Source organism: Phocoena phocoena, chromosome 3 (genome assembly GCF_963924675.1).
Source record: "Phocoena phocoena chromosome 3, mPhoPho1.1, whole genome shotgun sequence".
NCBI lineage: Eukaryota > Metazoa > Chordata > Mammalia > Artiodactyla > Phocoenidae > Phocoena > Phocoena phocoena.
Genome location: NC_089221.1, coordinates 56,287,620 through 56,301,957, shown reverse-complemented (window position 1 = coordinate 56,301,957; position 14,338 = coordinate 56,287,620). Strand labels below are relative to the sequence as shown.

Genomic DNA, 14,338 nt, shown 5'->3' with positions numbered 1-14,338 from the left:
CTGTAGGCTCTAAAATGGCTAAGACGGTAAATTTTATGTTACCTGTAATTTACCACAATTAAAAAAAGAGAGAGGGCTTCCCTGGTGGCTCAGTGATTAAGAATCCACCTGCCAATGCAAGGGATGCAGGTTCAAGACCTGATCCGGGAAGATCCCACATGCCGAGGAGCAACTGGGCCCGTGCGCAACAACTACTGAGCCTGCGCTCTAGAGCCCGCGCACCTAGAGCCCGTGCTCCACAACAAGAGAAGCCACCGCAATGAGAAGCCCACGCACTGCAATGAAGACCCAACGCAGCCAAAAATAAAGTAAACAAAATAAATAAATTTATTTTAAAAAAAGAGACAGAAAGAGAAAGAAATATGTCCCTCCTACCTTCTCTACCAACGAGAGCTTAACTTGAGCTTACCACAAAGAGTTAATAGAAAACATCTGCCAAATTTTTTGTTTTTTTTAAAAATTAACCAGAAAGGAGATTAAGTAGCCCCCAGATACAAGTGAAATTATATTTCTCTTAGTATTGTTATACTGATTACCTTGTGCTGGGCCTGGGTTGCAGGGGCTGAGTAAACACAGGAGATCACACAAGCCTATTTCTACTGATTTCCTAGGCTATGCAGCGGGCCCCAAACAAATTACTCTAATAATCTTCAAATCCTAATAATCACTAAGAGAAGAGATAATGATCCACTGAAAGCAAAAAACAAGTAAGATAAAGTTCCAAGGATTCAAAATTCAAACTACCTCTTCCATGGTTTCTTCAATCTGAGCAGAAACCGGTTCAGGAGATCTGAGACCAACAGGTACAAACACTGGAGCTTTGTTTACTTCTTCTGGAGCAAGATGATAGCTTTCTTCTTCATAGTCAGACTCAAAATCTTCCGCATCATCTTCGTCTTCTTCCTGGGAAGCTCGAAGAGTCACCAGCACAGGCTTAGAAGCTCTAGGTTCCTTCTTAGAGGTCTTACTCCGAACTCGTTTTGATCCACGCCCTTTGGGGACATTTGGTTTAATCTTTCGACGCATTCTCCTTTCACTACGATCTATCTTACATTCAGAGGCAGAAGAGAGAGCTGTTCTTCGATCCACAGCAATTTTAGAATAATTTGATTCTTTTAACAGTTGTGGAGAGCTGGAGGTTTAATCAAAATAGCGACATAGTCATTACATGCATAAGGATAATTTTAATGAAAACCCAACTTATAAAGTGAAATCTCAATTCAAGCCATTAATATAAAATGCCCGCCACCCATTCTATCAAACACTAATGCTACGACAAGAATGAACAGAATTTACTGTTAGGATTTAGTTTCTCACTCAAAGTTAAACATTAGTTATCTACCTACAAATTTTTCACAGTAAGTTTTAAATTCTGAGCCATTTTTCCCCCTTGCTATTTAAGTGGTGATGAAATACAACACTGGAAATTGTTAGAAGAAAATGGGATCAAGAACACTGGACCAATAAATACAGAATATGAGACCAAAAAGTGATACTGTTTATCCTATTGGGTAAACAGATTAGGTCAAAAGAAAAAAGGAGAATGAGGAAATCCAACAGAACAACATTTCTTAGAACTTAGGGTCCCTTCCACTTTCCTTGAAAACTGTGGAAGAAAGGTACCCTTCTCTTGTGTTTGTGACTCCAATTTGAATCAGCACCCTAGTTATTTAGGTAATATGTACTACTCTTTCGTCAGGCTTCTGCTCATGTCTAATATACTCAACACCCAGAAATTTTAAATGTAGGAAAGAAAAATCTTTCTGAGAAGATCATAAAAAAAGGAAATTTTAGGAAATAAAAATCAAAAGTGGGAAAGAAACAGACCTGCCAATAAAAAACAACCAATACTTCTGTTAACAAACCATCTTTTTACCCTATCAATAAGTTAGAGTAGGACATCTATTAAGAATAAGTTACTTGTATTTACTATTCTGAAAGTACTTGTTAAATAAAACTTTACCTTGCTGGTTTACTGACATACTGCTCTTCGACAACTGAACACACAGAATTATCGCCTACGGTCTTCTCTCCAACACTTCCTGACGGTCCAACTTCTGATTGAGCATCTTTTTTTGCCAAACCAATCTCCTTGGAACCTACAGAACCTTTTCTTGCTGAAATCTCCAGAGATGTCAGAAACTCAGCTTTTCCCTTAAATTTGAGAAGAAACAATTAATATTACCATGGAAACAACCGGGATGGTAATTTGGTTTGGTAGTTTGGCCTAGAACGCTAAGCTTACACATATACACAAGTGACTGGTTTCTAAACTTTCATAATATTGGAAAGTCAATCAATTTTCATGAAAATAGTTATAGTACAAAAGGCAAAACTATTTTATTAATGTTCTCCTTCATGATATTGATAAAATAGAGCCCACTACTAAATTATTTTTTTCAAACTTACTTTTGGAAGAAGCTGGGTGTCAGAATCTCCATGCTGCAGCAAATTATCTTCTGGCTTCCTTGCCTTACTCTGATCTGCTCTGTCTGTTCCTATGCCTGATTCCTCTTTCTTACCTTGTGCTCTTCCCAAATATGGCTTAGCCTTTTGGAATTGGCTTCTTATCATTTGTGGTGGACTAGAAACATACGTTTTATGTTCATGTCTAGAATGAAATACAAATCATGTTGAAGAACGAAAATCAGAATTCCTGTTGATGTATCTGCGGTTAAACAATTTTGGGGCACAAACCAATTCTATGTGCGAAGGACTATATATAAATAGGCTATAAAACTAAACATATAAAATGAAACCACACATGCTGATATGAAAGAAAGAACATAGAAGCTTTTATAACTTCCATTTTCTATATAGCCTGGGGAACACTTTCACAATAATATTTAATCGTTTTTTTACTTTCATTCATTGATTCTGGGATGTCGTTGTATGCTACTTTAAGTAATCTTCAGAGAAATAACTAGATACAAAACAAAAATGTCAGTAGTTGAAGATGGACTTCATAATGACACTTTAAACAAATGCTTCAACTGGGCTCTGAAGCATGAATAAATATACAATGGTCACAACAACCCTGGTCCTTCTAGTTCAAGAGCAGGCTTGAAAGCTAGAGTCTGTTCTCCTACCGCATGCCTGTCACTTCATAGAAAAGGGTTTATTGACAACAGTGTCATAAGGATCTCAATATAACACATTTGTATCTGCCAAAGCAGAGAAAGACAAGGTTTTAACATTCAATACAGTAGCCATAGCTCCCAAGGCAACACAAACAGCTGCCTTAAGGTTTCCCGGAAAATATTTAATGACTGGCAAGTATCTGAATTAGCAAGTTTAAAACTAATATAGGGGCTTCCCTGGTGGCGCAGTGGTTGAGAGTCCGCCTGCCAATGCAGCGGACGCGGGTTCGTGCCCCGGTTTAGGAGGATCCCACGTGCCACGGAGCGGCTGGGCCCGTGAGCCATGGCCGCTGAATCTGCGCGTCCGGAGCCTGTGCTCCGCAACTGGAGAGGCCACAGCAGTGAGAGGCCCGCGTACCGCAAAAAAAAAAAAAAACCTAATATAAATCTGGATACTTATAAAGAAAAACTGGGTCTGTAAGTATTGATCATAAGTTCTCTGGAAAATCTGTATTAAAGACTAATCTTAAGTAATATTTGTAATAAATTACCTACAAGAGAAAGTAGTTAGTTACATTTCCAAATGTTCCAATCCTGCTAAGTTCTTCCAGCAGTGAAATACCAAGGAAGTTCACAGGAAGTTCTAACAAAGTAATGATGCTGGTTAATACATTCCAGTGTAGGCTAATGTATTTGGGAAAACATGTTATATTTAACTTAAGTATAAGCTACTTACAATCAAGTGTGATTCTACAATGGTACTTAAGAATATATATATATATATATATATATATATATATATATATATATATATATATATATATATATATATATAAGCTCAACGTGCTACTGGGGTTAAAAGGGGGTAAGAAACTGCTGGACATAAGAATAAGCTAACTTAAAATTATGCAGAATATATACTCTGAAGGAAGTATCAGTCATGATAAAGCTAAAAGCTTGAATAAACTTCATAAACAGAAAAGATTTTAAAAAGAAGGGGGGTGAGTAATGGGTTTCTATACAGGAAATTTGAAAGTTAGATCTTGCTCATTAAAAATGCAAAGGCTGAGCATAAAATCTCTTGAAACATGTAAAGTTTCTTTCAGGAAGCTCTGCCTATAAACTATAGGAATTTGCTAGTCTTAAAGTCATAAATCCTGAAAACTTAAGTTTAAAAACTAAACTGCCAATGTTACTTTGAGCAAGCCATTTAAATCCTCTAGAGCCATACAGTCAATTATAAATGAAGGCATTAGGAAAGGCTGACCTCAAAGGTCACTGGTCTTTAAAGGCTCATTTAGAGTAAAACTCAAAATCTTTACAATGGTCCTACATAATCTGCACTTCCCCCCACTCAGCCTTTACCTGTCATATATCTACTACTCTTCCTCTCTTCCCCTGTTTCACACTGGCTCCCTTTGCTGTTCAGCAGATTTAGACTATTCTAGTTTCATAATTACTTTTTTCTTTCATAAAACTTACTAAATGTGAAATTACATAAAATCGATTATTCAGATATCCAACCTTTATCCTTGAAAAGTTTTATGCTTTTCTGATTAAAAGCAAACTCACCTCATCTTTTCATCTGAAATATTTACTTTGTTAACATGAAGGTTTTCTAAAAGAACGTGACTCTGGTTTTCATACATTCTGCCTTCTGAAACTTTGGAGGATACAACTTCAATTTCCATTGCAATTTGAGAATTTGGCTGAAATGCAAAACTATATTAGTTTGTTTTTTTTTTTTAACAACAGAACATACCTCCTAAAATATTTTAATCATTAAGAAAGGTATTTAGGGACTTCCCTGGTGGCACAGTAGTTAAGAATCCACCTGCCAATGCAGGAGACACGGGTTCAATCCCTGGTCCAGGAAGATCCCACATGCCGCAGAGCAACTAAGCCCACGTGCCACAACTACTGAGCCTGTGCTCTACAGCCTGTGAGCCACAACTACTGAGCCCGTGAGCCACAACTACTGAGCCCATGTGCCACAACTACTGAAGCCCATGCGCCTAGAGCCCATGCTCCACAAAAGAGAAGCCACTGCAATGAGAAACCCGTGCACAACAACAAAGAGTAGCCCCTGCTCGCCGCAACTAAAGAAAGTCCATGCGCAACAACGAAGACCCAATGCAGCGATAAATTAATTAATTAATTAATAATAATAAAAAAGAAAGGTATTTAGTTTTTTAAAATGAAGTCTCAAACTTGAGTATGCAATGTTCATGTTTTGCTGCCCAAAACAAAATTTCCTATTCACAGAGAAAGTTTCAAAGATTACTGCAGTAATATGTTCACATAATGCTTTAAAAACTACAATAACCATCTGTTGTGAACCTCCCTCCCAAAAAGTTCAATGTGTTTTTTTTAATTTGGGGGGGGTGGTTCAAATAAGGATTACAATCACTTTATTTTAAATGTAGATTTTCCCTTGGTAGAGAAAAGGACAGAAAAACAAGATCTGTTGAAATGGGCATTAAACTACTTAGATTTGTTTCTAATATCAAAAGATCCATCAATAAGAGATTGGTTAAACTGTCATTCCAAATAGCAGTATGTTACACAGCAGTTAAAAATGATGTATCTCCATATTTCATGACATGGAAAGCCACTTAATATAATAAGTGAAAAACAGTAAGTCACAAAATAACATGATTACAATGATTTTATTATTTAAATTTACACGAGTATGCACACATGCACGCATGGAGATATATCCGGTAAGATATGTCAAAAGGTTTTCAGTGGTTACCTCAGAGTGGTGAGACTAGGGGTAATTATTATATTATTTTGTATTGATTGAACATTTTCACAATGAATAGGTTCATTAGTTAAGAAAAAAAATCTATTTTCATTAAAAAAAAATCTACAATGGTAAATCTGAAACAAAACTAGACACGTTATGTATGAAGTAGAGTATCAGATGCCTATATTCTAAGCCAAGTCTGAGCTACCATTTGATATTTTAATATGCATTAAAAAGCTTGATTTAATTACATAGCAATAACTCACCACAGTCAGGAATTTTTTAGTTTCATCTTTTTGTAGTGTCCTTTCTTCCTTAATTGTTTCTTTGGCTTCATTTTTTTCTATTACTTGCCTCTGTCCAACCTTTCTTAAGTTTGGACTGGGTCTCTGAAGTCGGCCCCTTACTGGTGGGGCAGTTTGGATAGCGCTTTCCTTCATTTCTTGTTCACAAGTGTTTATATGATAAGTCCTAGAAAAGGGGGCAGGAGAAAAGAGAGAAAGCTTGATTGTAAAAAGATGAAAACTACTATAAAAATATAAAATTTGAATCCAATAAACTCTGTAAAAATATTTTGTACATTAAAGGAAAATTAAATTACTTTCTGATTATACCTCATTTTATAAAAAAAAGTTATTTCAATTCTCAAAAGGTACTGAACTTGTATAAGGTACCTACAATATTCAAATTCATAGTAATAGAAAGCACAATGGTGGCTGCCAGGGACTGGAGGTAGGGGGAATGGGAAGTTATTGTTTAATGGGTACAGAGTTTCAGTTTGGGAAGAAAAATGTTCTGGAGATGAATGGTGGTAATGGTGTACAACGATGTGAATGTACTTAATGCCATTGGACTGTACACTTAAAAATGGTTAAAATAGTAAATTTTATGTTATATGTATCTTACTACAATTTTTAAAAAGGTAATGAATACACACCTTATATACATATATTTTTAAATGCATTGCTTTGTATAAGATCTTAAGCAGCTAACAGTGAATATAAGCAGGCAAGTGTTAAAAGGTGTTGAACTCAACCTGATTTTGTATTTTAGGCCATATGAATAAAAATAAGCCAAGTATTCCTGATACTCACTTTCAAAATACATTAACACATTTCTTTAAAAAAAATGAAGAACTATTTGAAATAATTCTCCTATTTTAGATTTTAATAAAACTATCACTGTTTACCCCATAGAGACAACTAATTCCTTTTCCTGGGCTTGTGTAGACTGAGACTCCTCTATAGGTTCACAAGAACTCGAAGGGGAAAGGTTCTTTTCAGTCTGTACATATGGTAATATCACAGCCTCCTCTTGACTGTGATCTGATTTGTCTTTTTCTGTTGATGCCATTAGGGAAGCCACATCCTAGAAGGTAGATTAGAAAAAAAAAATTTCATCGAGGGTTGGTAAAAGTATAGGGAAATAGAAACTTTAATAAACTGTTAGAAAAATAAACTGATATGGTCTTTGTAGACACCAGGACAATATCTATCAAGAATTTTAATTTCCAGCAATTCTACTTCTAGAAATATATCTTATAAAAACACTCAAATAACTATCTAGAAAATTATACACAAGGATATTTATTACAGCAATATAACAGCCCCCCAAAAAAGGAAAGAAAAAGAAAAGGAAAAACAAAAAATTGGAAACAAGACAAATCAGTAGGGAACTGAATAAATTATAATTTCTTTACAATGAAACAGTACAGAGTCATTTAAAAGAAGTTTAATTTCTATATACTGATCCAAAAAGATGTTCATGGACTTCCCTGGTAGCGCAGTGGTTAAGAATCTGCCTGCCAATGCAGGGGACACGGGTTCGAGCCCTAGTCCGGGAAGATCCCACATGCTGCGGAGCAACTAAGCCCGTGTGCCACAATTACTGAGCCCACAACTGCTGAAGCCCATGAGCCTAGAGCCCATGCTCTGCAACAAGAGAAGCAACCGCAATAAGCCCCTGCACCGCAACGAAGAGTAGCCCCCACTCGCCACAACTAGAGAAAGCCCATGTGCATCAACGAACACCCAGCACAGCCATAAATAAATTATTTAAAAAAAAAAAAGATGTTCACAATACTGTGTTTAGTAAAAAAAACTCAGAAGGCAGGATATGATGCCATTTTTGTAAAACAATGAAAATAAATACCCGCACATTTTATTATTTATATAAATAAGTATCTATACAGAAAAGTTTAGGTGGACATATTCAAAATTGCTAACTTGGGAGGGAGAGATGGACTAACTTGGCAGGGAAAGATGGAATATTATAAAGGACTCTAACTTTTTAGATGATATATTTTTCCCAATTTGCAATTCTTACAATCATTTAAGATAATCAATAAAACGTGATTTTGGGTACTTCCCTGGCAGTCCAGTGGTTAAGACTCTGCGCTTAGGCCTTCCCTGTGGGCACAGTAGTTAAGAATCTGCCTGCCAATGCAGGGGACACGGGTTCAATCCCTGGTCCAGGAAAATCCCACATGCCGCAGAGCAACTAAGCCCGTGCGCCACAACTACTGAGTCCGCGTGCCACAACTACTGAAGCCCGTGCACCTAGAGCCCGTGCTCCGCAACAAGAGAAGCCACCACAATGAGAAGCCCACGCACCACAATGAAGAGTAGCCCCTGCTCACTGCAACTAGAGAAAGCCCACACGCAGCAACGAAGACCCAATGCAACCCAAAAAATAAATTTAAAAAAAAAAAGACTGTGCTTCCACCACAGGGGGCACAAATTCAATCCCTGGTCAGGGAACTAAGATCCCACATGCCACATGGAATGGCCAAAAAATAAATTAATTAAATTAAATTAAATTAAATTAAATTAAATAAATAAATGAAAGTGGTGGGTTTTTTGTTTTTGTTTTTTTTGGCCATGCCTCGCAGCTTGTGGGATTTTAGTTCCCCAACCAAGGACTGAACCCAGGCCCTCGGCAGTGAAAGTGCAGTCCTAACAACTGGACCACCAGGGAATTCCCATGATTTATCCTTTTTAAACATAAGATTAGGAGGAAAAAGTACAAATGTTCAAGCACAGTAAGAACTGAGCTAAGATGTAAAAGAAGAACTTTAATTCAAAAAAGTACTTCATATGTTTAAACGCTCAACTTATGAGTGTTAACGTTTCATTTCAAGGTTTTTGATGCTGTATCACACATCTTAATCTCTTATAGACCAAGTTAATCAAGTAAATTAAACAATCTCCTTTTAACTCATATCAAGCTTTTAACTTTTTATTTCACCTTCACAACAGAGTGAAGTAAAGATGGACTCTCATTCTCATTTTTCCTGTGAAGAAACTAGTTGCATCATTTGGCTATGGTCACATAATGAATAAAGGTCAGAACTTGAACTAGAGCCTGGGCCTCTTAAAATCCTTTCCATGACACATTTGCCCACCATCAGAGATTCAAGATTCTTACACAAACCACATGGAACAATGAGGTACATTAAGTACAGCACCAATATCACACCCAGCAAAAATTACATAAGGAAATATTTGTGAATTTTTAATTCCAAGTGTTTTACCTTAGTAATTATAATAACTAAAACAGAAAACCTCCATCTTAAATAACACTCACACGTTGAGAAGGGAGAGTTCTCATTTGTTCCCCATTCTGCTGTATCACAACAGTCCCTTTTTTATCAGCTTCCACTTTCTTCCCAGGTGCATGTTTTTCTGCTTCTATAGTCTCTCTTTTTGAAGCTGCTCTTGCTAAGTTTGGTTTTGGTCTTTTGAATCTACTTCTCACAAAAGGTGCTGGTTTCACTTCAAATGGCTTCTGTTCTTGAGGAAGAGATTTGCTTTTGGAACAAGGATTATCAAGCTTTAGGATGAAATGAAGGGGCAGTGGGAGCGGAGTCTTAGCACAACCTTAGAGATTGGCAGTAAATATTTAATTCTAATTCTTAACAGGAAAACAGACCAGACTATTTGGTAGATCCTGAAAAACATGAGTGGTACAATCCAGGTATAAGCCTAGGAATTATATCATCTTCGCACAAAGAAAATACAGGTTTGTCACACCTGTACTGACTTAAAAGTATGTGTTGTACACAATTTTGTATGTTAGTAATTCTCACCATCTACTGTCAGAAGGACCTCAAATCTCTCTCCCAGTCTTCCCCAAACCAGCTTAAAAATTTCAACACTATGCTATAGATGATATGTCTTAAAACCTTATTTAGTTTAACATAATCTGCAAATATAACTTTATATGCTTCCTCTTTACAAGCACACAGACCTATATACTTGTACCTTAAATTAATATCTGAAAACTGCTCTGGAACATCTGGAGATCGCATCCTCTGGTCTTCTATTTTATCAAGTTCAGATGTCTGTGAAGAAATGTTCAAATGACTCAACTGACTTGATATTTCCTTTTCAGAATTTCTTTTTTCTTCTACAGATACATCCACCACGGATTGTACTTCACTGCTAATGTCCTGGAAATAAATCAGCACATATTAAAATATTCCTTAAGCATGTCATACATTTCAAACAAAAGCCTATATTCTTCACACTGTTTTTAAAAAGCCAGAAGTTTGGGGGGTTTTAATTTTTAAGTAAAATAAAATTTAATTTACAAATGCTAAAACACAGAATTTGGAAAACTCTTCTTTCTATATTGCATATTATTATATGTTTTTTCCAAACTACAAATGCCATTACCTACCCAAAAAAAAGTTAGAAAACTGGAAAATGTTAGAATTGCTTCAACTTCAATTAACTGGAAACTTTTAATAAGATGAACGTTTAAAAGTGGAGTGAAGTGGGGTGGGACAGGAAATAAAGAGAAAAACTGATACAGATAGGGTCAAAAGAAATAATTCTAGTGTATGTTCATACTAGAATTAGCACAAATTCAGTCCAATCTCTTGTATTTCTTTTATCTAAGAGTAACTTTAAACTGACATTAAGAACAGTAACTTTTCTACAATTATAAAATGTTTTCAATTATTAAAAAAAAAGAATATATAATTTCTTTAAGGTCCTGAAACACAGAATTTAGGGCTGGGAAAGACATTATGCTTTTAGAGACTTTAAATGTTGTTGGACTTAAGGGCAATAATCCTGGAATTATTTTGATATTTTTCTCTCTGAAAAAGTATTCAAAAAAATATTTTTAAAGGACAGAAAACTACATACTTTAATATTTAGTGAAGGCACAGCACTGCAGTCACCACTACCCCTCTGCAATGAATCTGACTCAGTTTGTCTTGAGGTCCCAGTCTCCTCTGGTTCATTTTCCCTTAGAGAAATGTCTATTTTTCCAGTTTTTTCCAAATCTGCCACCTTTTCCTCAGAAGCACTGATCTCTTCTGATCGGCTTTTCCTAAAGGAAATTTCTCTTCCAGTTTCTTTCAAATCTGCCTCTGTTTCCTCAATGGCAGTCATCTTTCCTGATACCTTTTCCATCAGGGAAATGTCTCTTTTTCCAGTTTCTTCCAAATCAATCTCCCTTTCCCCTGTGGCACTGATCCCCATTGGTACCTTTTCCCTTGGGGAAATTTCTATTCCAATTTTGTTCAAATCTGTCTCCATTTCATCACCTATAGTTTTGAGCTCTGAGGACTTCTTTTGTGTAGTTATTTCTCTTCTTTCAGTTTCTTCTAAATCTGTCTCTACTTCCTCAGCGGCATCAATCATCTCCGGTATCTTCTCCCTTAGGGAAATCTCTCTTCCAGTTTCTTTCAAACCTGTCTTCACTTCACCAATAGTATCGACCTCCTCTGGGGCATTTTCCTGTAGGGATATTTCTCTTCGTTCAGTCTCTTCCAAATCTGTCTCTCTTTCCTCAGTGGCATCAGTCACCTTTGTTATCTTCTCCCTTGGGAAAATTTCTCTTCCAGTCTCTCTCAAATCTGTCTCCATTTCCACAGTGACATCAATCATTCCTGGTATTTTCTCCCTGGGAGAGATATCTTTCCTTTCAGTTTCTTTTAAATCTGACTCCATTTCCTTAGCAGTATTAGTCTCCACAGGTACCTTTTCCCTTGGTGAGGTTTCCAATCTTGCAGTTTCTCTCAAAGCTGTTGTCATCTCCTCAGAGGCAAGAACCTCCTTTGGTACCTCTTCTTCCTTTGAGAAAATTTCTCTTCTTCCAGTTCTTCTTCTTATATTTGGCTTTGGTTTCTGAAATCGAGTCTTCAGAATTTGAACTTGTTTATTTGCTTTATTATCCTCTTGAATACTATTAAAAAAAAAAAAGATACACAATCAAATTGTAAACTAGACTGCCAACTGAAGAGATATGGTTGAGAAATCACTACTGAAAAACCAGGAATTCTCTAATTAAAAAAAAAAATTAATGAAGCACCAAGAATCTCTGGGCAAAATTTAAAAATTAAAGTAGAGAAAAAAATTCTATCCTTGGATATTACAGTAAATTTTTTAAAAAATTAAATATATTTATTATATAGAGACGTATATACAGAGAAATCTATCAATAAGGTCAATTAGAGTAGCAGCTAATCAGGCCTAAATAGTCTCTTTCTAATTGTCATCCACATCATCCTTGGCAAATACTGGCTGAGAAAGACTCTCCAAGTCCTCTACATCGGGGCTAGACCAATCTGTGGCTGCTATTCCTACCTTTTTGCTCCTACTCTCCTTTATCCAGACATATGTCTTGCTGTAAGAGTTAAAGAACTCATTTATATGGCCAGAACTAACCAGGATCTCAAATAGCTGGGTGGAGGTATAATTTGAATAAGGTACAGTCTTATGACTAAAAACTAGGTCTGCCCCTCCTCACTTTTTAAAAACAATTAAAAATGAGATTTCCTGTACAGTCACTTCTCTAAAAGCTTGTGATTTCATAATACATTGTGGGAATGAAAGAAAAGAGTAAATAAACAACAGTCTGTTTTTGCAGTCTGTTGAATGCTACTGGGCACACAACAATCACTATCTAGTATAAGCACCTTGTTCTTCAAAAAAGCAGCAGCATGCTCTGCTTTGTGCTTTATCATAATAATAGAGTAAAACCAATAAAAATATACAAATGAATGAAAGAGCACTTAGTGACTGGTTAAGATTTTGACCTCTGAGGCCCTTTTCTTGGGTAGATATTTCTCTTCTTTCAGTTTCTTACATAGCATCTTGAACAGTTCAGTGTTTGAGACTGGGGAGGAGGGAAACTGCCTACTGGATATAAACAGGGATATGATTTGATAAAACACAGAATCTTAGAATTGTTTCTGTGAATACTGGAGATTCAAAGGCCAGAAAGGTCACTGCCTTTGGAGAGGAAAGTTGTTGATATCAGACTGGATATGAGTTATGAACAATCCAGCAGGGTTCTAAAACCCAAAGGCCACTCAGGGAAAACTTGGTTTTCTACTAAGCCACATGAAAATGGAGTCTGGTTTAAACTAAAAAAATACAAACAAAATATCCAAATTGTGAGCTATCTGTAATTAATATTTGTATCAGAGATATGCAACAATGCAATAATGCAGTTGTACAGGCTTCTACCCAGAGTTTGTGTGGCAGAGAAGTAAAATAGGTTGGGGGTGTAGGGAGGGGGTACAAAGGAATAGAGAAAGAAGAGAGGAATAAAGGAATTTTTCTGTCTTCTAATAAAGATCTTTTGAGTAGTTCAGGAAACCTAGCTTTCACTATCAGGTTAGGTAGTATTTAAACAGGCTCATACAGCTGTAATAAAGTATACAATAGGCCAGACTTTAAATGTAAAGATTGGTAAAATATAAATAATTGTTGAAACTAGATAGCAGGTACATGGGAGTCTGTTATTCTGTTCTCAGTACTTCTGTGCATTGAATATTCCCAAAAGGAAAAAAGTTTTAAAAGCACACTAATAATTCCGCTGATCTGGTTTAATAGCCTGCAGAGGGGAAACAACAAATTCAGAGAGCTTTGGCTATGGGAAGTATGAGTTTTACTTAAAATTTACATAAACCTTAAATAAAGGTAATATGTGATCAATCTAATCCCAAAGAAACAAATATTAAGAAAGTAAGTAGCATTTTCACATCTGGATATAAACATGTAATTTACTATGCATGTGAAGTGATAATACTCTCTCCATGTTAACTCAAGGTCTAATTTGCGATGGGTAAATCAATTCATCAAAACACCAAAAAGTGAGAAATCAACACGAAGGCAATGACATAAACTGCCTTGAAAGGTGAATTTACACTTGTAAATATTATGTAACTTGATATACAGATAACAAAATCAGTCTGATTTGCTATTTTTAAAAAATGATTAAGAATTTCTAAAACGTTACACAGAATTCAACTATTATATCATTAATAAGATGATGCTTACCTCAGACATTCATTAAGAGCCTTGGGCTCATCTGACTGCACATTTTGAAAAGAAGTATCTTTTTTTTCAGATTGTGATGTGATGTCTTCACAATCAAAATTTTTACATGCCTGATCTTCTATTTGTTCAGGAGTCTTAATAACAAACACATTTAAAAAAAAGTTTTAGGTCTCACAATGTAACACACACTTATAAAAGACTTCGTTGAA

General features: G+C 35.9%; 1 protein-coding gene across 1 annotated transcript in view; it reads right to left on the bottom strand.

Annotated features, from left to right (window-relative positions):
* The window catches only part of BDP1 (B double prime 1, subunit of RNA polymerase III transcription initiation factor IIIB), an 86,201-nt gene that overhangs the window by 33,418 nt on the left and 38,445 nt on the right, over positions 1-14,338 (bottom strand). Inside the window, exons 16-25 of the mRNA XM_065873651.1 lie at positions 14,130-14,263; positions 10,983-12,027; positions 10,092-10,279; positions 9,415-9,637; positions 7,019-7,197; positions 6,096-6,300; positions 4,653-4,789; positions 2,410-2,611; positions 1,964-2,154; positions 745-1,132 (exon numbers count right to left, since the gene is read on the bottom strand). Coding sequence (XP_065729723.1) covers positions 745-1,132; positions 1,964-2,154; positions 2,410-2,611; positions 4,653-4,789; positions 6,096-6,300; positions 7,019-7,197; positions 9,415-9,637; positions 10,092-10,279; positions 10,983-12,027; positions 14,130-14,263 — 2,892 coding nt within the window. The remainder of the gene's footprint in view (positions 1-744; positions 1,133-1,963; positions 2,155-2,409; positions 2,612-4,652; positions 4,790-6,095; positions 6,301-7,018; positions 7,198-9,414; positions 9,638-10,091; positions 10,280-10,982; positions 12,028-14,129; positions 14,264-14,338) is intronic.